The 26,160-nt window shown below is 40.7% G+C and overlaps 1 protein-coding gene across 2 annotated transcripts in view; it reads right to left on the reverse strand.

Annotated features, from left to right (window-relative positions):
• Positions 1-26,160, reverse strand: part of Klf7 (Kruppel-like factor 7 (ubiquitous)) — an 88,004-nt gene that overhangs the window by 41,538 nt on the left and 20,306 nt on the right. The window contains exon 2 of one of the 2 annotated variants that reach the window (XM_013028238.1): positions 3,352-3,780. In XM_013028238.1, coding sequence (XP_012883692.1) covers positions 3,352-3,780 — 429 coding nt within the window. Of the gene's footprint in view, positions 1-3,152; positions 3,781-26,160 lie in introns of both variants that reach the window. The other variant, XM_013028151.1, reaches the window with a different exon arrangement.

Consider the following 26,160-nt stretch of genomic DNA (forward strand, 5'->3'; position numbering starts at 1 on the left):
GCCCTCCTGCTCTTCCAGCCCACTTCCTTTATATGTTTGCATTTAACTTGACTCCATCCTTCATGCTTTTTTCATTATTCTTAGTTCATTCACACCACATAAATTATCACCTTTGTTTTCAGTTCCCCATGTGCCCCATTCACACCAATTCCAAATAAATACTTCTGATTTTCATCCATTTAATCCAAATTAATTCATAGACTTGCTCCCATCCTCCACCACCACCCCTATATTTACCTCCCCTCTCCTCCATCTCTTTCTCTTCCATGCTTTTGTGTGAGGAAAGGTTTGCAGGGCAAGTGCTTCTGTAGGATGCACTGCAACTGCTTCCTGTACTGTGGAACTCAATATTACTGCCAGCCTCCATGAATTAGCGCCCCCAGGATCCACTTCAGCCTCCACAGCTGATGTGCATGAGCACCATCACTACACACCTCGACGGTCAGCCCTTGGGAATAAGGAAAGAAACTATGCTGATATTTTGGAGATACAGGTTGAGTATCCTTCATCTGAAATGCTTAGGACCATTTTGGAATATTTGAAATATCTTGGGGGTACAACCTAACTCTAAACACAAAATTCCCTTGTATTTCATATATACTTTATAACATACTTCCCTTGAAAGTTGCTTTATACATTTTTGGTGTACTTGTATTTGAACTGTAACTCGTCTCATGAGGTCAGCTGTGGAAGTTTCTATAATTTCTCTCAAAAAGTTTCAGATTTAGAAACGTTTTGGATTTGGAGTTTCCATATTAGAGATACTCAGCTTGCACAGAGATACTCAACTCTGGCCAGCTGGCTTATTTCTAGTTGATATAAAACGTTTTCATTCAGCCATCACTATGCAATGTCAACAGCAACAGTAATAATGGAAACAACCCCACTACTATTGCTAATTAGTTCTTACTATTTGTTGAATAATTTGCAAACTCAATCTTCAAAACAATCTATGAAGTAGATATAATCGTCCCCATTTTACAGATGAGGATTCTGAGAATCAGAGAAAATAATTTATACAGATCATAAATGTAGGGAGAAATAGAGCCAGACACAAACCCAAGTTTACCTGAGTTAACCATTCTACAATACAGACTTTTCAGTCATGTGTGGAGCCCCCTTAAGTATATTCTCTATGGGGAGGAGCATTCCCACTTCAAACCACCATAACAAGTGGTTATAGACACTGAGTACCTTAGTAAACAGCACCTTGGTAATCACTCTGAATAGACACTGTTCAAAAATCAAAGCAGCAAATAATGCAACAATCATACTGTTTACCCTTCTGACATCTCTGTCGGAGAAAAGGGAGGGAGAAAAGAAAATGTTCTGATCACCGCCCCCTCCCCTCAGCCCCCCAAAGAACTTCTGCTTCCCCACAGCTCTCCAGCTTCCATAGGAGGCAGGAGGTAGCCTGTCTGCATGTCCATAATCATGAATTCTACAGCCCTCGACATTGTTGCCTCAGCCTGCTTTCCCTGGCTTCCTGTGGGGACAGGAGATGAGTCATGCACTGAGACCTGGGAGCATGGCAGTGTCTTGTCATTACTCAATGACTTTAGGGAGGAATAGAAATAAAAATTACTTTCAGAACAATATCATAGAGGGAAAAGACTTACAATAGTAGGAAGCATTAGTATGGGTGTATGCGGAGTGGAGAAGTTGAGCAAAGATTCTCATAGGAAGCCACAAATGGAACACAGGATTCAAACATTCTATTGGAGACTAGCCCACGAGCAAAACAGATCCACTGTAGAAACTAAGTTCAGTCAAAGGAGTACACGCAGAGGTTGATATGTAAGGAATCAATGTCAGTGCCCATCATCCCCTAGAAGTAACACTGAGGTTCAAAACAGTGATTTCTTCTAGTTACACATTATGTATTCTTACTTCAGCAAAGTTCTTCAGTGTTGTACAAAAACCTTATATAAACCGTTAGAACATCAGCTCAAAGGGGCCACACTGTCTGAGAGATATAAAAGACAAGGTCTAGGGAAATAAAGGAACACACAGTCACTAAGTCAGTCAGTGGCAGAGTCAGAAGTAGAATCTGGGTTGCTCTGATTTTCTCGCCAATGGTCTTTCTAGTGCACAATTCCTTGGAGACACAGTCCACAGATTTCCCTCAAAGCACCAGACACCTCCCCCCTCATATGCTTATCCGCTTCTCACTGAGAGCGCTCATACTCTGCCACTTATACCTTTGGGGATTTGCAGTATGCAAAAGCCATACAAGTAAGACGCCATTAGTGACCCACTTAAAAACCACCAATCACAGTAATTGCTCTTAGTGGCACTCTTGCAGACCAAAGGAGAGATACCACCCAAAGCTTCAAGCTCAACACAGAGAACAAAGATAGTCTTAGTGAAAATACCAATCTTCCTCCTTTCTGCATAAACCCCACTCTTTGAGATGATCCACTGGCCTCCAGAGACCAACATGATTCCTTGGGATCACCTCAGAAGCCGATAGTAACATACACAGACCCTCTCTCCCCGCCAAACATCCTTACCACACACATAGCAATGTAATCACTTTAGCAACTTCTCAGTAACAAGCTCATTAAAAAGCAATTCTGCCATCTCTCCATAAAGCACGCGCCAGAGAACAATGCAAAAGAGGAGATGCCAATTAATTATAGCATGATCACATCTAATGAACTCTGAAACCCTCCTGCTGTTGGGGGCTTTGATGGAAAATCAGGGCTGGGTGGGGGGGAGGGTGAAGAGGGACACTCTGGTTATCTGGTTTAGCTGTGGATGCTAACACCAGTGTTGCTCACACCTGCAGGGCAATACTCATCAAACAATGGCGTGCATCTGGGCAGAGAATGGAAGACTATCACCTACCCACATCCGCGAGTCACAGGCCCAGAGACCCCCTTCCGCCATTTCGATTCTCCACTGGGGTTGGCACTGCCAGCCAGGGGCAAACCCAGGACCTGTGTGTGTGTGGGGGGGTCCCCACCCTGAGGTCCTAGGGGGAGGCCTGATGCGTCTCTCTGCCTCCCCACCCAGGTCCTCCTGCCTCTCTACCCACCCTCGGATGGGCCTCGAAGGTGGCTTCTTAGAACCAACAGGAACCCATCCCACCGCGTGAAGAGCAAAAGGAAAGGACAAAGAAACCACGTGCGGTCAACTTGTACCACTACCTGTGTGAGTCCTCTGGTGGGCCTTTAAGTGGGAACTTTTTGTATAAACTTTCCGGCACCCGTTAAACTGACAGCGGTGCACCCTCTTCTTGTTCTCGGGGCACGTCTCGGGCCCGGCCCCGCCTTGCTCGCTGTCGCTCTGGGCGCTCTTTACTGTCCCCGCTGCCGTCACTGCGGCCGCCGCTGCCACCCCTCCCACCTTGGCCGAGCCCAGCGCAGCCTTCTTGGCCACCAGTTTCAACGTCACCGTGCCGTCCACGGCCGACAGAGTCTGCGAGGTTTTGACCAGATGGCGGCTGAGCTCCGGGGACGACGGGGGCGTTAATGAGGTCACTGCGTTGAGCTGGGCCTGGTTGACGGCTGTGTAGCTGTCTAAAGAAGAGCTGGTTGGCTGGAGGCTGAGGCAGGTCTCGGAGAGCAACTTGTCCCGAGAGAGCAAGATGTCCACGGCGGAGCTCTTCTCGCAGATGGTGGCCTCCACGGGCAGCAGCAGGGGGTCTAGGCGGCGGAAGCTCTCCTCGATGCACGGGGGAGGAGAGGCTCGGAGGAAGCAGTCCAAGTCCTCGCCAAAGGTCTCCGAGATCCGCCTGGGCTCTGTCTGTAGGTAGCGTTCCAATTCAAGGCATGTCTGCAGAGAGGAAGGAAGGAGGGAGAGAAATAACCATCAGAGGCACAGGACACCAGGAAGGGGGCAGGGGTGGGGGGTGGGCGGGGACAGGCCGAAGGGGAAGGAACAGAGAAGGCTTCCGCGCCTGGTATCTCCAATTCTTGGGCTGAAAGGTCTGGCCTTTATTATCGAGGCTCTGAGTATGATGGACGCACTCAGCAAGGTGACTTCCACCTACCACGATCAACGAAGGAAAACTAGAAACGCGAGATAATTATCTCACACCTTCAAGATCCCAGAGAACACCAGATTGGCAAAATCATGATCTCTTATTCTTCAATCCCAATGATCTCTTATTCTTCAATCCTAATTCAGCAGGGAGAATGCTTTGGGCATCAAGTCCTGCCTCGAACAGAGATTCCATGTCAGGAGGGAGTTATTATTCAAAAGATTGCCCATTACTGTACCTGTTAGGCATAAAACAAAACTCCTGTTGCTCACAGTAAAGAATTACAAATATCCCTGTCACATACTATGTGGTAAGGGGCATGGGTCCCATTACTTGATAAAAAAAAAAAAATGAGTTCAAAGATAGTTTCTGAGACCTGCTAAAGATAGGACTTTATATATCCCCATATAAAATTTTCACCTGATAAGGAAATAAAGAAGAACCCAAAAGTTGAATTTCATAGTGTTCATAAATCTTTGTAAGAAGAGAGAAGCACTTTTTATGGTAAAAGTAGATACTTAACTGAGTTCGAATGCTAACGCTCTTCTCACTCAAAAATTCTACCATTCTTGATTCTTGTATAAAACTATGTTGCTAATTTGCACCATCAGCTCAATTTTCTCTGTCTTCTGGGCTTCACAAAGAAACGCTAGTGGCAAATTTTAAACCCTACTAGCTCCAAATTTACTGCCTCAGTAAAGTGTGTATGTTTCCAACCAATGTTCTGATTCTACGCTTTTATTCTGTTAAGAATGTATCTTAATGATATACCTAGCTATGTTCAAGGATTTTATGTTGGTAACATCTCAAAAGGCTGGTTTTTCAATCAGAATACTTCTGGTTAAACTCTGCATTACTGAATACAAAAACCAGATTCTTAACTAGGAATCTGCCTTGGGTCTCACAGCTGATTTTTAATGATCAGAACTAGTAACTAATGAATGATTCCAGTCTTCATTCAACACTGACATCACAAATATTCATTGAACTACCGTGCTTAAGGCAAGTAGGCAAGGTGCAGGGTTTCATTGTATGCGTTAGAAGAAGACAGGATAATAGATTCGCAGAGCTCACGTGCAAAATAAATGACCATAAGGTAAAAGTGGCATGGACTTACAGAGGAATATGATACCAAATGATCAGCACATTATAAAGTGTGCTGGAAAGTCATTACCGGGGAGTGGGGAATGAACTAACTCCTTCTAATATGGAGGTATTCATCAAGAAAATCTTATTGGAAAAGTAAGTTTGGATTTTGTTTTACTTATTGATTAAATTATAGCTCTGGCTCAGTAAACCAATAGTACTCCAATAATACCTTCTTGGGTCTAGAAATTTGCATTATCCTCATATTTTCCTTTTCTGAATTTCAGTCCCCAAATTTCCTTTTTTTTTTTTTTTTGCATCTTATTACAAGAAATGACCATTTACTCCTCTCCAGTACTGGAGCCCTGGGTCTTAGCTCCAGCCAATTCAACTATAGACTATAAAATCCTATTTATGAAACTTCTCATAAGCTTCTCCTGTTCTTTACCTACCAAGCACAATGCCAGGCACTCAACACATATATAATGTCTGTCAAAAATACAATCAACAGAATACTATTGTGTTGGTCATTTTGGTTCCTCAAAATTCATCTTTTGACACTTTATCCTGGTACCCACCCCATCCTCTGTAACTAGCCAAGCCAAGTTTCCAAATACTGAGAAGATACTTGTCAAGTCTCCCAACTTTCATCTTCTGACTGTCTGTCTTCAAATCTGTGATTCTCCAGTGCTTTAAGAATTCACTTTTCTGTGTGTGTGCACCAGTACCTTGCACTTAAATCAAGGACTCATGCTCTCATTCCATTTTCCTCCTCATAGCTGGTGCTCTAACAATTGAATTATATCTCCAGCTGGGCTTTATGCAGGTTAATAGGAGACTGAGTCTCACGGACTTTTCTGCAAGGGCTGGCTTTGAACAATTCTTCATGTTTTAGCTTCTTGAGTAGCTAGGATTATATACATGAGCCACCAGCTTCCAGGAAGAATTTGCTTTTCTATTAGGCTCATTATTTAATAGTTGTTTTCAGTAGAAGAATCCATCGTTACAGGGATAAAGTAAAAAGTGCTGTTTAATTTCCAGGTATCTGGGGGATTTTCTAAATATCTTTCTATTATTCATTTCTAGTTTGATTTCTCTAGGATCAATTAACATACTCTATAAGATATCAATCTTTTTAAAGGTATTGAGGTTTGCAGTCTATCTTGCTGAGGCTGGCAATCTTAGAAAGGACCACTAATAAATGTCTTTGGGAACAGAATCTTAATGCTTCTTCAGCTTTGCCCAAAGAGAAGAACCAGAGATTTGATGTGCGGATATGTTCCAGGGAAAATCAGCTGAATCATGACTTACAGGATGTCCTTGCCTCCCACTAAGAACTAATTCCCACACCCAGTCACCACTGTCTATAGATAGAGTGTTAGTATGTCCTGACCCCTTACATACTTTCCAGCTCAGTGATTTGAAAGCCACTAAGAAATTGATTCTTAGAGGCTCAGATCATTTGATATTCAGAGTTCTGAAGAACAGAAATATTCTAAACACATTCATACACTCTCAGGGGAGGATTACAAAACCATAATCGTCCCAGTATACCCTTGTTTTGCACCCCAGGAGCACATGAGTCATAGTTAGGATCTAAACATGGAGAAACCTCTGGCATCAAATCTGTACTACTTCATAGAGGCTATAACCTGTAATCCTGACACAGGGCCTTCTTGCATTCTTACTCCACCTGAGACTTAGAGTCACATGGGTACCTATTAGGAAATCACTATGGAATTATTTTTGTCTTGAGAAATCCATTTCTTACAATGGCTAATGGTGAAGCTTAAAGAAGAGCTTGTCAACTGGAACCTGGGGTGAGATTTTTCTTTTCCAAGTATGGAGATTGAAATGTTAAGGATGGATACTATTCCCAAGCCAAAGAGAATATATGTCGTCTATGTCGTCTATGTCATCTATGTTGTCTATGTTGTCGTCGTCTTCTTCCTCTTCTTCTTCTTCTTCTTTTTCTTCTTCTTCCTTCTTCTTCGCAAACCCTGGAGCTTGAACTCTGAGCCTGGGCATTGCCCCTGAGCTCTATTGCTCAAGACCAGTGCTCTACCACTTGAGCCATAGCTCTACTTCCAGCTGTTTCTGTCATTAATTGGAGATAGGAGTCTCACAGACTGTCCTGCCTGGGCTGGCTTTGACAGACAATCCTCAGATCTCAGCCTGGTGAGTAGCTAGGATTACAGGCATGAGCCTCCAGCACCCAGCAACATATGACATTTTTAAGTAATCGTGAGAACTTTCTTAGCTGATGTCTGCAATGATTAATTGGAAATTGAGATAACAGTATTTACTTATAGAATTTAATACATGCATACACTTATTTCGTAACTCCATCCACTGAAAGAGGCTACAAGCAAAACTGCCTTGTAACAATGGGCACAAACACAAAGATCTTGGTTTCTAAGTGCCATTATCCAGTAAGGGGAGGCAGAAGTCCTTGAAAAAAAAAACACCTTTTCAAGAATTGGGGACAGCCAGCAATGAGGGCAGATGCCTGTGATCCCAGCTACTGAGGAGGTAGATATAGGAGGCTCATAGTTTAAAGAAAACATGAAACTTTATACTTAAAAACAAGGCGGGCATAGTGGTCACTTCTATAATCTAAGCTATGTTGTAGACACAGGTCGGAAAATCATGGTGCAAGGCTAGCCCAAGGAAAAAAGCACAAGACCGTATCTGAAAAATAATCTAAAGCAAAAAAGGCTGGAGGTGTGGCCTGCCTCAAGTGGTAGAACACTTAGCCCAAGGTTATGTGTTTGAAGCCCTAGAATGACCCCCACACACACATACACACCACATACACATACAATGGCAAAAAAAAAAAAAACAAACCCTATAGATAATCCTAGAAGTGTTTATATAAAGAGAGGGCTATGGATAAAAGACCCGGGTGCCAACTTAAAGAAGCTTTCAATCACAAAATCTGAACAACAAAAATGAATCATGGTATTAATGGACCAGAACCTACAGAACAAAAGAAAATCCAGACTGATATAAATAAATAATTGAATAAAGAGGTGGAAAGGATCAGTTCAGTAAAATTACAATTAATAAACAAATAAGAATCATCAAGGGACACCAAAATCACTGTCAGAACACATAAGAAACAAGATACATGCCTATTCTCAAAGTATCCTGTCATCAAGATATTAATTGCAAAGACAAAAATAGCAACTTTTGCAGTGGAGCAGCTCCTATAACAACCCACCTGATCAAAATGAACAGTACAGTAATAAGTCATTGATAACATGGACCTCTGCTATGATGGTGCCCAAAGGCACTGAGGACATTGCAACGTTCTTCTATGATTATTCCTGCCAAGGACCACAGACACAATCTAATTGAGGGAAAACATCTGACGAATCCCCTGAAAATATGAAATAATCAGTCACTTTTCTTTTCCAGTATGGAGATCATAAAGAGTAAAGCAAATCTGAGAAGCCATCATGGGTTAGAAGAGACAATGTGCTATGACAAATAAAGAAAATGGACCTTGGTCTGGATCCTGGACCAGTGAAAGCACACAGGTTGGAAAAGAATGTATAATTCAAATAGCAGGGATAGATTTATTTAATGAGTCTGTATCAGCAGTATTGGTAGTAACTTCCGGTTGATAGCAATTATACTATGGGTAAGTGGTCAGGGGGTACTGACTGATCATCATCATACGAAGAATAACTCCAGATTCAAAATCTGGATATCCTGTTCAAATGTTTATTTGTCCACTCACTGGAACTCATTGGAACAGAGTGACTGCAAATGTGAGTCAGCAGAGATCAGTGTAATGACATAAATCATGCCCATCTGGTGTTTCACCTTAGGGATAGGAAGCGTCCCTCTGCCTAACCTAGCAATACAAGTTTAAAGCTTGAGCTACTGGACCAACATTCACCTCTTTAAAACCTTTGACAATGGAAAAGAAAAGTTCTCAGGTGCAAAGTAATTATTTTGTGGAGGTGGAGTAGTACTAGAGTTTGAACTCAGAACCTTATACTTTGCTAGGCAAACACCCCACTATTTGAGCCATGTCCTGAAGACTTTTTGCTTTATTGGTAGTTTTTGGTGGTACTAAAGTATGAACTCAAGACATCACATTTGCTCAGCAGGTCCATTACTAGTTGAGTCATATCTCTGGTCCTTTTATCTCTGATTCTTTTTCTTTCTCTTTTTTTTTTTTTTTGGTCATGGGGCTTGAACTCTGGGCCTGGGTGCTGTCCTTCAGCTTTTCAGCTCAAGCTAGTGCTTTACCACTTGAGCCACAGCACCACTTCCAGTTTTCTGGTGGTTTATTAGAGATAAGAGTCTCATGGGAACTTTCCTGCCAGGGCTGGCTTTGAACCTCAATCCTCAGATCTCAGCCTCCTGAGTAGCTAGGATTATAGGCATGAGCCCGCCTCTGATTATTTCTAAGATAAAGGTATCTAAATTTTTGTCTGAGTTGATCCAGACTGCTGTCCTCCTATTTAGGTTTCCAGCATAGCTGGGGTAATAAGCACACATCATCACACCTAGGCTGTTCTGTCAAGATGAAACTTTTTTACCACTGTTGTTTTGTTTTGTTTGCCAGTTCTGGGGCTGAAGTCTGAGTGTGGGTGCTATCTCTGAGCTTTTGTGCTCGAGTCTAGTGCACTACCACTTCAGCCATAGCTCCACTTCTGGCTTTTTGGTGGCTAATTGGAGATGAATCTCACCTACATTTCTGCCCAATCTGGCTTGGAACCTTGATCCTCAGATGTAAGCCTCCTGAGTAGCCAGGATCACAGGTGTGAGCCACCAGCAACCAGATTTAGCAAAGGTTCTTTGTCTAGGGTGGGTTTGGAACTGCCAGCCTCCTAATTTCAGCCTGCCCTGTAGCTGTGATGAAAAGCATGTCCTACAGTGCAGAACTATTGGTTGAGATGAGTTCTTTCAAACATTTTGTCCCAGTTGGCCTCAAAGTACAATCTTCTCTACTCCCATCTCCCAAGTAACTGGAATTTTACAGGTGGGTACTACTACAGTGCCCATATGCAAAGTGGTTACCTTATCTAGGTATGAGTCTCCAATGAACTTGATGAAAACTGTGATATGTCAACTGTGAAATGTATGGTTTCCCCTTGTCTCCTAATAAATATCATCTGAAATTGATTTTGAAATGATCACCCTGAAAGCTCTTTTAATAGACTCTTCACACTTTTCATAGCCTTTTTACTTGCTGAAACATGCTTATTAAAAGTAATAATCTAAGACCTGGTTAAAAAAAGAAAGATTTCAAACCTATTACTGCCATATCTACTTCTGATGGGTTTCTGATACAGAACTTGAAAGAGAATGTGGTAATTCAAGTCTTGCAGTACCTAAGTTTATACAAATCTCCTTGCAACGGGAAAGGGCTCAGAAAAATGTTAAGACATTTGGTCATAGAGGGGCATGATGCCAAAGTTACCAAAAGGCTTTCATCCAAACCCCATCCTAGTCTCACCATAAATGACTTAAAATTTGCCGTCAGGATGCCAACCTCTCCTGCCACTTTTACCATCTCATTTAGGACCCTTCCCTATAGGGTTTCTGCCATGCTACCTATCTCTTCCTCTTTACTGTCTCTCAAGCCCATGTGCTTAAAATGATCTTTGGCCTTCCATCCCCATATCATCCTTTCAAAAATCTATCTCTTATAGGAAGCCTGGTCGACAAAAAACAGAGTAGAGAAAGTGTGCTGATTGCCAGATGTTGAAAGACATTTTACCCCAGACCTGGACAATTAAATATATCTCCAAAATCAATCTAAGAATTGACAGATGTTTAGTTTATTAAGATGATATTAAAAGCAATAAGTGCAGACTCTAGGCTCTCTCTCTCCCTCTTTCCTTCTTCCCTGCCTCTCTCCCTTCTTCTCTCTCTCTTTCCCTTTCTCTGTCTCTCCCCCACTCTCTCTCTAATGTAGCTCAAGCTGGCACTCTGTAGGTCCAAGTTGGTCTTGAACTCTTAACCCTCTTGCCTCTACCTCTCAAGTGCTATAACTGCAGGTATGTTACCCTATACCTGATTCTAACATCATCCTTTTGCTGTCATAGTGTTCAGGACATTCTATGTCTTTTAAATTGAATATAAGATAAAAACATAGGTACAATATTTTTGCCACAACTCAATAACGATGAGTTCTTTGGAGTCTTTGGATCCTGCTAGACTCAAATTGGAGTTAAAAGTAACAGAAATTGAATTTTTCTAATGATTTATTTTAGAATTGTGGAAATAAGTGCCCTCCTCCTACTGACCTATGTTGTTGGCAATCAATTAATTATTGTGGTCCCTTTTGCTAGTTTCTCCTAGCCTGAGTCATTCTCATCTAAAAGGGCCAAGGAATTAAACCAATCTAAGAAGAGAGAAGTAAAAATATAGAGAAGTACAGCATCCTACTTCTTGAAACTTGTAAAGTCATGTTTCCCCTAACAAAAACCTTGACCTTCCTCTTAACTGAGATGGGACTTTGACCTGATGATGACAATGCTGCTGATAAAGATGATGATGATGATGATGATGATGATGTTGATGTTCCTGGTGAGGAAGGGTTGCACTCTGATTCCAAGAAAGAACATTCACCCACGTAATAAAGCAAGCAGGTGTATCGCACTTGGCAGCCCAGGGAAGCCTCTTTCTGCCAATTATTGTGGGTAGTTTGGTCACATGCTGTTAACCAGGTGCCTTGGTCCTCTCCAAGGGCTCTGAAGTCCTGCTCTGAAGCAGGACCTTTGCTTTCTCCTAGGAAGGTTACAAAGTGCAGCAGCTACTTTATTGGGCTTTGAAATCTCCATACTGATCCCAGAATGGAAATCCAGAGGGACCCAAAACAAGCCACTTATGACTTATGGGAGAAAAATTCAAGTTTCTTTTTTCAAGCCATTTTCTAAAAGATTCATTATTTTTTTCCTTTAACTTCACAGATGTGTGTATGCCACACACTTTTTAGCAAAAAATAAAAAGGGGGGGGATTCCTCAAACTCTTGAAATCAACTTCAGGATTGCAAAGATTGATACAGATGAGAACTTTATGGCTCTTCTTCTTCAAAGAAAGATATGATGTAATAATCCTGAAATCTTTCTGCTTTAAAAAAGTTAGATCAGAGTTGAAAGATAGGAAAGGAAGAACAAAGAATGGCCAGAGTTATTTGGCACCATTTTACTCAGGAAGAAGAAGAGGAGAAAGAAGAGCCATGATTGACTCAATAAGCCAGTGGGAGAATCTCACCACCAGGTGCTTGAATTTCTTATCTTCCTTCTTGGGCTTTGCCATTTTAAAGTAGATTTGAGGAAAAGCATGATCGTATGAAGCACTGGCAAGTTTCAACCTCCTAAGCCTTAGAAAGTGAATCCTCAGATGATTTTAAGCAAATGTTCGCTTTTTCTTGATTTTCATCACTGACAATGTCAAAGGCAGAAGGTTAGGAAAGTGTGAATTTTGCCTAGAAAGCAGGTAAGGGAGTACTGTATAAGTGAAAAATCTCTTGCTGCATTTTTTAGCTATTAAGTTAAAAAAAAAACCACATCAATAGCACACCCCAGAGGTACAATAGCATTACACATTACTGTCAGAATTGCTGAACTCCACAAAATAACCACAGTATTACATCCAATGTAAGATCACATTCCTTTCGACTGTTTCTCACATCAACTGGTTGCTGGAGCTGAAACCAAATAAAACATTTCCCTCTAGTAATTTGTAAATTCTGGGAGACAATACTGTGCAAATTAATTTAATTCTAAACAAACATGAAAGTTGGGAAATTTCTATCAAAAACCTCTTCAGTGTTTCTCCTCCCTGAATTATTTCTAACATACAAAGAAAAATATTTGTTTGTATATTTTTCCTTGGGGAGACCAAAGAGGAAGGAGACAAGATTAAAGGCCTGGGGAGAGGATGGTGTCTTTGAAATTACTTTCCCTGGGTACATGATGCAAAGCAGCCTCAAATACCCCTTTCATCTTCCAAGGATTCCTTAGTTGCAACACATAAAAGAAATCACCAAAACAACCCAAATCCAAATTAAACCTTAAAGTAAGCCTTTTAAAGTCACACAATATGGGCGTATCTAAGAGCTGTAGCCCAAATCCTAGCTTCTTAAAAGTAGCCACTGGGGTCCCCTAAATTTCTACCGACTTGAAAAATGCCATTTCCTCCCTCATAATGTCTGTGTTCCTCAAATTAACACTGCCCACTAAAGACAAGATGGCTTACTCACAGACAGAACTTACGAACATTACCTTTGCAGAGGTTACTTTGCAAACATAATTGATTTGAAGTCTAATTGGTCTGGTTTCTATCCATAATTGCAACTAGCTTTTAGAAGAGCCCCTTGGCCACTAGACTATAACTAAACTCCATCTTTGGAAAGGAAAGGAGATTCCATTGCTCCTATGTAGCAGGATCAAAGAAGATGCTCAGGCCTGCTAATCCCTTATTTTCCTAACGAGACCCCAGTTAGGTGACATGCGCTGGCAAAAACCCCACCCCCTGCTTTGTACCTTGCAAGAAGGTTTCGGTAGATGTCTCCACTTCCATCAGTCTATTTCCCTGGACAAAAGAAGTCAATACTCCTACTAAGAGCCAAGTGGCTAGTTCTGAATTGAAAAGAAAACTTGAATAAGAAAAAACATGGAAGAGAAACTGCCATATGAAAACCACCATGGCCATGACAATCCCCACCAGTCCTAGCCCAGGAATGAAGGCACTGAGGCTCATCTCTCAAGAGCTGGTTGACTGATGTGGAGAAAGGCTTCCCTTCTGAGAAGCGGTCGCTTCTCAAGAACAAGCTGGGTTTTCAGCTTTGCCATTAATTTTTCCATAAAGAGCCATTTTCTTGACGAGCGCTTGTGTCAGGCAGGGCCTGATGCTTCAGAAACCTGTAATTATTCTTGCCTCCCCACCCCCCACAGCCTCTGCACCTGTGTCAGTTCAAGGCACCAGCTGGCCATGTCTTGCCTCCTGCCTCTTAAGGGAAAGGGGGGGGGGGAGGAGGAGGAGGAATGGCACCATCATTGAAAACCCAAACTCAACAGTACTCGCCTCTTTTTCCAAAATGCAGTAACCAAACAACAAATTTCAACTTGCCAATTTTCTCCCTTCCCCCAACCGGTCTTGCCAAAAGAAACAAATAAACATTAATTGACTAGAGAGCCCTCATTCAAACCAAAATTACTGCAAAACACAGTAACAGGGAAAGGTCTGACAAGGGGTTATTAATCCTGTTTTACAGCCCACTTGTACACCCCCCCACTCACACACACTCGTTTCTATTAACACACACACACACACACACACACACACATACACACACACACACTCCTCAAATTCCCTGGGCCCCATTACTCTCAGTGGCCAAGATGGGAACATACCGAACCCATGACATCATCTCCCCTTCCTCTCCAGAGTCACTTGCACAGACTGACTCAGGCTACTGGGATTTTTTTTTTTTAAACAAACTCATTTCATTGACTCCCTCCTAGAACATTGTTATATCCTTTTCGGTTGGGTTAATTAAATACACCCTTCCTGTGCACCCCTATAAAAATACATATATAAATATAATTATTACTGTGCCTCAAAACACATTTGCACATGTCAACAGTGTTCTCTGTCTCTGTCTCTCTCTGTCTCTCTCTCTCTCCCTCTTTTTTCCCCACAGCTTAAATTTCCCAAGAACAACATGGTCAAAGCCCAGTGGGGCCCTCCGTGACAGGCACAGTTTAGTGGCTGGTGATCACACAAGTCATTTTCAAACCTGAGAGCTTTTAGTGAAGAATGTTAAAGACAAGTAAGGGAACAAGGAAGAGAAATGTTTGTTCTCCTCAGAGAGTTAAAAATCGTAAGAGTAAACTCTAAGCTGCTTTTCTTATGTGGATGGTTTTATTTTCATTTCAGCTTCTTGAAATGGATTTCCCTAAGTACTTAAAAATCTAAATGATCTGCTCATCTGAAGTTCTCTGATGCCCTGTTCAGAGGGACAGATGTGTGGCCTGACTGTCAAACAGGTGGTTAAAGGGAAGGGCTTTTGAATAACTTGAAGAAGGCAGGTCTTAGATATTCCTCTGAACAGGAACCTCAGAGCATCTGTTACCCGGCCTAACATGCACATAATCTGAGTTTACAGAGATAGGAAATTCATTTCTAGACTCCCTATGGATACTAGCCTAGCGAAATCTACAGTAGGATGCAGGCTCTTTAAAGATATCAATTTGTGGCCTGCCTCAGTGAATGAATGAATGAATGAATGAAGCAACTCAATCCAACTGAAAAGTCAACACTGATCACAATCCTGGATAGGCAGGGATCCAAGAGTATGATGAATACCCAAACTGTGTACATATGGTTCCTTACCATTTCTTATATGAAACCTCAGCATCTTAAGTTTTCACTCTAAGTGCTTCAGTTTTTTCAGTGTGTATCACTTGAGAAAAGTTACAAATGTTTAGTGTGAGGCAGATCAGTCCCTCTCCTCTGCCACCTCCTCTTTCTTCTTCTGGACTCTAGAAAGCACCAATGGACATGTGCTGTTGTTAATTCCCAGTTTTTACTGGCGAAAAGAACTCTGACACTCCCATGTAAACTATCATTCCTCACACAGAGACACCAGACTCAAGATTCTCCAAGCCCTAGCATCTGTCTTTCTGCTTCCCAGAATGTGGGCACACAGTTCACTGCACACCTGTAGCCTTTTAATCTACTTTCTCAGCTGCACTGTCTTCTACTCAGGAAACACTGCTATACTGGTGCTAACATCCCCTACATCCACCATCACACTACCTTGTTTTATTTACTTGCTAGTCCTAGAAAGATCTTAGTTACTCGGTTGCATGTTTATTGTTAATCTTTTCCTACTAGAACAGAAGTTGCAAGAGAATAGAAACTTACTCTTATGTATTAGTGAACTTGCAAGCACCCAGCCCAGTGCTTGGAAAAAGCATCCAAAATACACTAGTTGAATGAATAAATGAACCAATGAAGCCATTAGTTAATGCAAGAATTCCAGGGAACACTTGAGCTGTTCTTTCCAGACAGGAAATCTGTCCGAAAACACTGCCTTATTAGGTCAAAGGCTGGATCCTCATTTCTGCTCAGTTCAAGTTTTCACTCACTGATTCACACACATCAAAACAGCAGCGAAACACAGCCTCTCTTCAAAACAAAGAGGGCGGCCCTGACTGCTCACACCTGTACGTTTCTGACAGAGGCAAACACCTGCCTGTTTCTTCTCCACAGTCTATATTGCATCATGTGCTCCAAGTGCCACTAAGATGAACAAAACCCTCCCTCCTCTGCACTTCTGTGACAGGTGCTTATTAACTAGTGTCCTGAGGGAATGCAATAGGTTCAACCCCCTTTCTATCATTTAGCCCCATTTTTATCACATAAAAATGATCTCCCTGAGAAAAAGCAACCCTGACTATTGGTCTCCAAAACACTTACAGCTCACAATTTTGTCCCCAACATTAGCAACCACATGTCCATTAGTCCTTAAATAAAAGGTCATTTAAGGGGATCTACTCAAATCCAGACTTTTCAATAGCTCCTATTTTCTGCCATTCTAAATGGCCCCCATTATAGAGAGGAGGTTCTTCAAACTTCTTGTTGTGGATCATGCTGATGTTTTTCTATAAATTCTCAAACATTGAAGCATTTCCTTCCTCACTAGGCCCTTTAAAATTTTTTACATAAAAAGCCATCTCTACTGAGAGGTGCTATTTATTTCAGGATCATTATTTCACAGATACAGAACTCTCAAACACTGGAAGTAAGCCAAAATCCAATTAAGAGGGTATGGCATTTGAACCAGGCAAAAGTTGAGGTGAAAATATTGAATAGAAGCTATACAGGATTCACATGGGGGGGGGAAGGAGGGAGGGAGGGAGAAAATACACTTACATACATGCCACTGACAATAATTGTGTATTCTTACTTCAATGAATTTCCATTGCCTTTCTCAAAATCTGTCATTGTTTCCAGAGTCACAGAGCTGTTCCCTCTCTAACTCATGATGGTAGGCACTAGGAATTTGCCTTGGAAAGATGAAGGTGAATAAAAGAGATGGTTTTCCATCATGTATAGAAAAGTTAAATTGTGTTTGGCCCATTTCTGGACCACATGACAATGTTGCAGATTTCAAATTAACAATTCAATCCAACTTGACAGGGACGACTCAAGTGTTGAGACCCTGAAGTTTAGATTCCAGTCACTCAGGCACCTCACTTAACCTTAGTGGCTTGACTGATCTCAGATGACATGCACTTTCAAGCACACCAGACTCTCATTGAAGAAGAGACACTAATTTGAATCATCACTGCCATCCCCTAACCCCTTTGTTCCTGTCTGAACCAATTTCCATACAGTTTCAAAGAAATCATCGGTCCATGCAAAGGGGAAATCCCTATGGACCAGAACTACATTAGCAGCATAAGGGAGAAAATCTAATTTCCAATCCAGTTGCTTTGTTGTTTCAACCTCCAAGGAAGGTTGCTACGTATGCACAACACAAATTAAGTTTTAAAACATCACCAGGATAAAAATTAATAATAAAAAATACTCTCATGGGGAAAAGGTGGTTCTTGCTACAAATCTCCCTATACAATGAAAGTCAAAACCATCAGATCTCCTGGGTGGTCTAAGTCTTTGAGATCTCAATCATTTCTACATATATTCACGAAAAACATTGCATGGGCCACTGATAGTTTATGGTGAGTTAATTCTTAATTCTTAGTCTAAAGTTGTATCTACATTTTTAAAAAATTGTCAAATTACCTCATTGATAGATCTCTTGGAAATGTATTTTAATGGCCCAAATTAAGGATACCTTTTCTTTTTTGGCATGATAAGATATACCTATATGATTTCCTAGTATCCCTACTTACTGGAATAAAACTCAGAGCAAAAAAGATAGATATCAGTGTGACTACATCATTAATTAACCTGAACCACATACCGGAACATTACTGCTAATAAAACTCCCCTATAAAAGAAATGGAATGCAAGCCCAGCAGAGCCATCACCTTAATTAAGAAGATATTTGGATGTTTGTATCTCTGTCTGCGATTGCATTGAAGTTTGTTCATATTGGACTTATTTTTTTCAATAACTTAAGTTCTTTCTTGCATGTGCTTTCTTTGGGCAAAGAAAATGCAATCCACACTATCAGGATTTGCTAATGAGTATGTGAATGAAAGGATCACTTGCTGAGGCAGGGGATGCCTTATCTACAGACTTCTTAAAAGCACACCGTGAGCTTTCAACCCACAGTTTACTGAATCAGAGATCTGTAAAACCTTCCATTTTCTCAAGAAAAACAGGCTGACAGCAACAGAACAAAACCCTAACTATAGCACAGGTGAAACTAGGACTTTTCCAATGTATCCTTACGAAATGAGATAGGCTTTTGTGAAAACAGAATTCTTTTGTGAAAGGCATGAGAAAACACATCAATATTTGTCCTCTAACCTCCTATCTAGGAGTCTACTGCAAGACCATACAGGCAGCCAGGATTAAAACTCCTATTCATGAGAACCCAAGAAAGTGAAGAAAATTGGGGGTTCTATAGTTATGCACCCATGTTAGCAATAAGACAAGAAACAGAACCAAAACTTCTTGGTAACTAACAATTATTTTTTCTAGTTCAACCATGGAACTTCCACTAAGGCGCTCAAAGCATATCAACAAATCATCATCACTCAGTAATTTTGGAGGAATATACATTCCTGAGTGGGGTTTGGCATCTTCTAAATTAGAAACACCACCAGATCTTCAACTTCATTTTATAAATTTTTTGACTACATTTCTCTATGTCATTTCTCCTGGTGAGACTGGGATTAAGTGACTTTGGTTTTTGGCAACACCCTTTAGTACGAGATTCTTGAGTTGTCTATGTTTATTTAATACTTTGATGAAGCTGTTATTTGTGGAGAGCAAGGGGGCAATCCTAGCACTGGGGAGACAGAGGCAGGATTGTTGAGTTCAAGGCCAGCCTGGGCTACACACTTTGAGATTCTGTCTTACCAGACAAGTGGGATTGCAGTTATTTCAACCTGTCACCATAAAGTACATTCATTGAGATGAAAAGAAATAAATCTAGCATCATTTTTTGGATGTGAACTGAGAAACTGAATATAGGGCACGAAAGTCCTTATTTATTTGAGCAACGGTCTCAGATATGAAAAGTAAAAATTTCTGTACTCTTTACTTTTTAAAGGAGGGATTGGAGCCTGATATCCAGCGTTACAAAATTTGCCCTAAATTTTAGTATAAATAAAAACACAGATTTAACTAAACATGCTTCAACATTTTTCCCCTAAAGTGCCCTTCAAAACAGTGGCTCTTGGCTCATTTTCAATCATTATCAATCATCCACCTCTTTTGTTTAACAATGAAATAGAAAGCACAGCTAGCAAAATGACACACAAGAAGTAGAAGCATCGGGAAGAGGAGAAATGGGAGCAATGGAAACAGATGAATAACAAACATTTCACTCTACTGGCAAACTCTAGCTGCACATAGCTGTCTTTCTCAGTAACATCCCTCAGATCAAGAAGATCCACCCAACCTTGGGAAGAAAATCAGCTCAAGAGCAAAATTTAAACATGATCACTTCCTACCTTGAATTTAAATAGTAAGGTTTTGTTGGGGTTGTTTTTGTTTTGTTTAATTTTGTTTTTAGTGTTGAGAATTGAACCCAGGGCCTTGAACATACTACGCCTACCACTTGAGCTACATCTCTAGTCCTTTTGATTTTGTTTTTTAAGACAAAGTCTCATCATTCCCTTTGCTTAGGTACCTCAAATTCACAATCCTTCTGTTTCCCTCTCCTTCATAGCTGGGATTACAGGAATATACCACCACTGTCAGCTTTAAACATTAATTTGAAATTGGTTTGCCTATAATAATCTGGTAGTGACAAAGCAAAAGAAGGAAGACTGCAGATAAAGAAGTTTATCTTGATGGAAGATCATCTGTTAAAGAACTAGGTGATATAGCATGTTTTAAGAAGGAAGCCTGGGCAGTCATGAATACCAAAATCTTTCAACCTTGGGACTTTTTATAAGCATATAAAATCAAAGGCAATGTGAGATCATGGAGAGACAGCAGATCAAAATCAAGAACACTTTTACCAGCTCCTTTTATGCAATTATGTGTCCTTCCCTAAGTCACCTTCTCTTGGTTCTCTTCACCAACAAATGAAAGATGTTAATAAAACGGACACAACCTTTTCCTGAGTGTGAATAGAATACATTTCTCATGATGAAATCTTGCTTGTCTAAGGGAAGTAAGGCATGAAGATGATGGTACTTATTTCTCTGAACCCTCTGCCTACAGTGCCATGAATCCAGGTATCTCTACTTCAGACTCCAGACTGGGATTTCTGCCCAGTCTTCCAGACAAAACCCAATAGAACAAAGGCACTTGATTGTCCTTGAAGTACTGGGCAGACAAATGATATTTCTAGGGATGGTTTCCTTTAGAAGTTAAAACCCTTCCTAATAAATCAACAACTTCAAATACACAGAAAAGTTGGGAGACCAATATACGTTAGTGAACGAAGCAAAATGGAAGTGCAGAGAGTTAGGGACTGTAATAAACTGGATAGTATATATTATCCAAAAGAGAAAGTTGCTTCACAATTTCAGCTCATTGGTACCATATGTGAAATAGAGCCCATTTTGTTAATGGAGCCCCAAACCCAGTGCTTATGTGGAATTCCTTAAAATCTTAAAATGGTAATAAATATTAATTAACAGAGTATATCAAACCAGGCATGGTGGTATACATTTACAATCCCGGTACTAAAGCAGGAGCATCTGTAGGTAGAAATCAGCCTGACTGGTAAGACCCTGTCTCAAAAAATCAAAAGAAAAAACACAGCAAACAAGGGCCTGCAGATAGCAAATTGAGGATTCTGTTCCAAAAAAGGAAAGGGAAAAGAAAATCCAGAGAAATATTTGGTCCCATTTTTTCTTCTCTTTGCACGCAAGTTACTGCAGGAGATAGCTGTAGAACTTTCACTTCCCACTAAGTTTTCCTGTGAAACCCTTTCTGAGGGAAGACCTGTCTGGAGAAGTAACTAATGAGCAGGATTTCTTTAGTCCTCTGCTCAGTGTCCCTTACCCAGCACTACTGGACTTAAGAATCCCCCCCCCAAAAAAAATTTGTCCCAAACTAAGAGATCAACAGAGATGGCACTCTGAAATGACAAGGTATATGCTATCTTTAAAAAAAAAAAAGGAAGAAAAGAAAAAAGAAAAGCACAAATCCACAAGCCTTGAAGTTTTAAACTTCTTTTGGTGAACTTGATGAATAAAATGTAATGACAACACAGAGAAGGAATCAATTCATTCTTTATAGAGATGACAGTGAAGGACATACCCCATAGTTAAACTAAGCACAGTATTTGGCATCGCCAGTAGCTACTCAATTTTAAAATCTATGTAAAATCTATTAAAATCTTTTTTAAAAGAAATCTATCATATTTTATCACATGCTCTACTTTAAGGTAACCAAGGTCAGGTCCAGATGGATAGTTTTTTTCCTCCAACAGGATAAGGACTGGGGAGGAAGAATGCCCTGCTAGAATAAACAGGCTGCACCTGTGTGAACCCTGTCCACTTTTCAGGGGCAGGGACTGTCTCTTTTACTGGTTTGAAATTTGTCCAGCAGGGCTTTCTGAGCTTCCACTTTCTAAGAGACACTTTGCTCTAAGGTGTTATAGTTGTAGGAAGAATGAAGGGATTGAAATAGAAACAACTTACGATAACTTGACATCTGTATGCCTAATAACCATGGTGAATGAAATTGGTGGCAACAAAGAGAAAGAACCAATTTACTCTTTCTGGTGAGTATACAGTGAAAGAGCCATGTAAAGATGTCACACTTGAGCTGACCTTGCTAAAGGAAGGAGCTTTTACAAAGTGGATAAAGGACATTCTTGAAAGACAGACCATATGAACAAGAATATAGAGTCACAGATGACCTACTCTGTTGGGGAGCAGTGAACAGTCAGGGTTTCTGATATATGGGCACAGGTTTTGGAACATCAAGAAATGTACCCTCAGAATTACAAAATGTAATTATCTTGGCTTTTATAATTACATTGCTGTTGCTCTGGGCTTAGCCCCACTAGGACGCTTACTGAAAGTTAGGAGCTGATTCAAAGTGATAATTCAAAGAAAGATTAAAATGGCCCAGGAGTCATGTCTATATTGCCAAGTAATATTCCTGAGGTTCAACACTAAGAAGTCATTTTGGAAAGCATTTTCTACTCCCAGTGTGAAACACACATATAACAGACCATGAGAGGAAAACAAAAACAACAAAAAGGTAAGAAGTAAATATCAATATTACCCACATAAAGTTTGGGCTACAAACAGACAACAATAATAATAACTTGATCAAGCACATGACTGAATGCAGCCCTGAGTTGGTAGTCAATTCAAGAAGATCATCAATAGATAAGGAATTCTCATTATCAAAAAAGCTAGTTCCTCAGAAATCAATAACTTGACCGTGCACATAGGTTTAAAATAAACAAGACGGATAAGAAAACATAGAAAGGAAGAACAAGAAGGGAATTAGATGACCTCTCTCCCTACCCAGAAAAAAAAAATGTTTTTCTGCTGAAATCCTCATTAGAAATTCTCAAAGGTTTTGTTGGAGAGGGGAGGAAAGGTTGGGGCCAGAGTATGTTTTTCTCCTTCATAACCTCGCTCTGAATGTTTTTCTGGCTTTCTAAGCAAAAAGGAAACCTCACCCATTCCTGTAGACAGGCATTTAAGACCCTATTGTGCAGGCCAGTGTTGCTGGGGACCTACTGCAGCTGCAGGTTGGTGTCCAGCAGGGATCTGGCTATGAATCTGGTCCTACTTGCTCAGATTCAATGCCAGCCAACTAACTAGTGGAGGCTCCCGGGCAGGGCTCACTTATGGATGAAATGTGCAGGCATATTTGACCTTTGCAAACCCAGCCCCAGTCTGAAGCTTCCAGATTGAAAACAAAAGCTCCAGGGCTGGAGAGTGAGTTGGACGAGGCGCACAGCCCTCTGGACCCATCCCCCCACTCACTCCCCTGCGACTGAGAGGCTTGCAAAATCAATAGAGCAGCATTATGAACTCCGCAATATCATAAGAGAAGGCTTTGCTCTGGGCCTTGGTGGAAAGAAGGCAGGGGGAGGGGACGGGAGGGTGGCTCTGAGGGAGAGGATGCTTGATTAAAGTCCTCACTCCAGGAGGCAGAGGCTTCACATGTGCAACAGTGTTGATAGGCCTTTTAAAAATTAAACTCTTGCTCCTAATCTAAGAGTTGTTACAATAAGAAAACATACAGCAAGACCAACCAAAGCACTGGTGGAAAAAGGCTGTTGTCTGGTAGGTGTCCTACATGTCAATGAAGAAAAACTCATGCTAGGGGCTGACTTTGGCACAAGTTTTAAATGAATTACACCAACATAACACTCCTCCATCTGCAGTCACAAACTTTTAAAATACCCCACCGTCTCTAACTTCTCACTCTGCCTTCTTGGGTCATCTGAAAAATACTAAAATGAGCACTTTCAAGTATTTTCACCAGAACAAATCCAGAATTATTGCCAAAGCTGCATGAAGTCAGGACCTCATTTCTGTCCTATGTCTTTTATTTTGCCTAGGACTGCCACCCAGCCATCCTGGTCACTGTCCCCTCCCTTAGGTCATATGACTCAATTCAAATGCTTTTACTAGTAGGTCAGTATCACCAGCTAATCTCATAAACATTCAATAAACAGAGACTCATTTCATTTTTGCCCTCACATGAAAGTATGTGGTAGTCTCCAGGCACCGCCCCTCAGTAGTTCTTGTAACTGTCACCGCAAATTTGCTGTCATTATAAATAAACAAAGATACATCTTAATCCTCAAATCTCTCCTCCAATGGTGCAGGTCAAGCAAATGCCTTGTCTCTGTGCAGTGGTGTCCTTCTTCAAATGGCTCTTGGGTTCTGGCTTTTAATTCCAGAGTGAAAGTTCACATGCCCTCTTGCCAGTCATATTCAATTCAACCTGTTGGTTGCTGAATAAACATCACTTCTCTCACAATAGTTTTGTTTTGTTTTTTCTTTTCTTTTCTTAGCAGGTACCAAGCCAAGTCAGAATCAAACAAATGCTGCCCACTGTATTCATTGATGTTATTCACATCTGTCAACAGGAAACAATGGTAACTTGCTAGTCAGTCCTAGAACAGCATTTAAGTGTTGAAATGCTTATCAAATCTATATTCAAAAAATAATTTGCCACTAATATGTCCATAAATCAACTACTGCTTTTACATTGATGGACTTTACTAGAAAGTTCTCTTCAGTAACTTATCATTAGGCCTATCTTTGTGTTACCTGATATAATTTAATATGTAACATGGAAAAAAATCATCAATTTTCCTTGTTTATACTGCCCTTATTTTTTCCAGTGGAACATAATATGAATGCATTAAGAAAGAAGTAAAGTTTATGTAAAAATGAACTTTAAACAATAACAAATAATCATCTCTAGCTACCTATAGGAGATTGGTTTTTGGACACACCTGGTACACCTTATAGACAACAGTTCTATTGTTGCATATAATTTATTCACATTCTCTTATATACTTAAACCATCGCTAGCCTGTTTATTATACCTGTTACAATGTAGATGCTATGCAAGTATATGTTATGCTGTATTGCTTAGGGAATAATGACAAGGAAAACAGTCTGTGTAGGTTGAATATAGACATTATTTTCTGAATATTTCTGATCTACTGTTGGTAGAATTTGAAGATACAAAAAAAATGTGGGAAGTGACCACTTCCTTGATTAGCAAAACACAAACTCTGTCTAGAGCATAAAAGGAAGCTATAAACTTAGAGAGAAACTCATAATTAATAAAATACAAGTATTTGAAGATTACAAGTATTTCTTGAATGTCTGTTGCTTTGCAGATTCTTTTTGAGTAGTAAAGATATGGGAGAAAGTTGTAAAAGAACATTTTGGAGGAAGAAATCCCTTGAGAATGTCAGGTGAGACTATAAGAGTCATTCTTTCCGGCAGCCTATTCTGTTCTTTCTAGACCAATGATAACTCACCCTTCCATATTTATTTATTTAGCCCTTTGGTCTACCTCTAGATTTTATGGTCTGTGAACACAGAGAATGTCTGTCTGGCTTACAATGGCATCCTCAGCACCCAGTATAGTGCTTTACACACTGAAAGTCTTCAATAAAGAGAGGATGACTAGGAGAAGGGAAGGAGGGGAATTCGGTGAAAGAATTATAGAATGAAAACAAAAAAGTACAGAAGGAAAATGAGTTACAGCTACAATATTAAGTGCTCACTATTGTCTACCCAAGCACCCCTTGGATTTATTATGAGTGACTGTGAACATTTCCATGTCTTCATCCCTGATGTACATTGGGCTCTCATCTAGCAAGGCCAGTCCTTCAAGACCAGGAATAACTGCCCTGATTTAAAGTAACAAAGAACAGCCAGATGGCAAGTGAACAAATAAAAGGCAGGACATAAAGCCTATGCTTTAGAGTTATAGGATTCTTCTGTTCTCATCTCCACTCATGCTACCCTTCCATTAAAGCTACTGGTCTAGCTTCCTAACATTCTCTCCATATTTACAACCAAGTAAGGTTGAGAGAATTCAGGACACACTTCCTAAATCATCCTCTCCCTGTCTTGCTCAGCCACTCTCTGGTTCCTGTTCCTCAAATACCAAAGGACACTATTCTTTGACCTCTTCTGAGCCAAACCAATGTGAGCTGTTACTGCTGCTTCCTTTCTGCTCCCTCCCCTCCCCGTGCTTCACTGGATATTTTCCTCTACCTCCTCTTGGAAACGCTCTTTTCTCTCAGACTTCATTCTCCTTGCAGGACACATTTCCCTTGTCCTATACATTCCCTCAGGAGCCCTCCATTCCCACAGTATCTTCCAGGGAGTTCTGGAAGTATAGGTTTCAGACTTCCTCTTATTCCTTTTACTCACTCTTGCCCAAGAAAGGAAAAGAAGAAGAAGAAGAAGAAGAAGAAGAAGAGGAGGAGGAGGAGGAGGAGGAGGAG

Source organism: Dipodomys ordii, unplaced genomic scaffold, assembly GCF_000151885.1.
Source record: "Dipodomys ordii isolate 6190 unplaced genomic scaffold, Dord_2.0 Scaffold1, whole genome shotgun sequence".
Lineage (NCBI taxonomy): Eukaryota > Metazoa > Chordata > Mammalia > Rodentia > Heteromyidae > Dipodomys > Dipodomys ordii.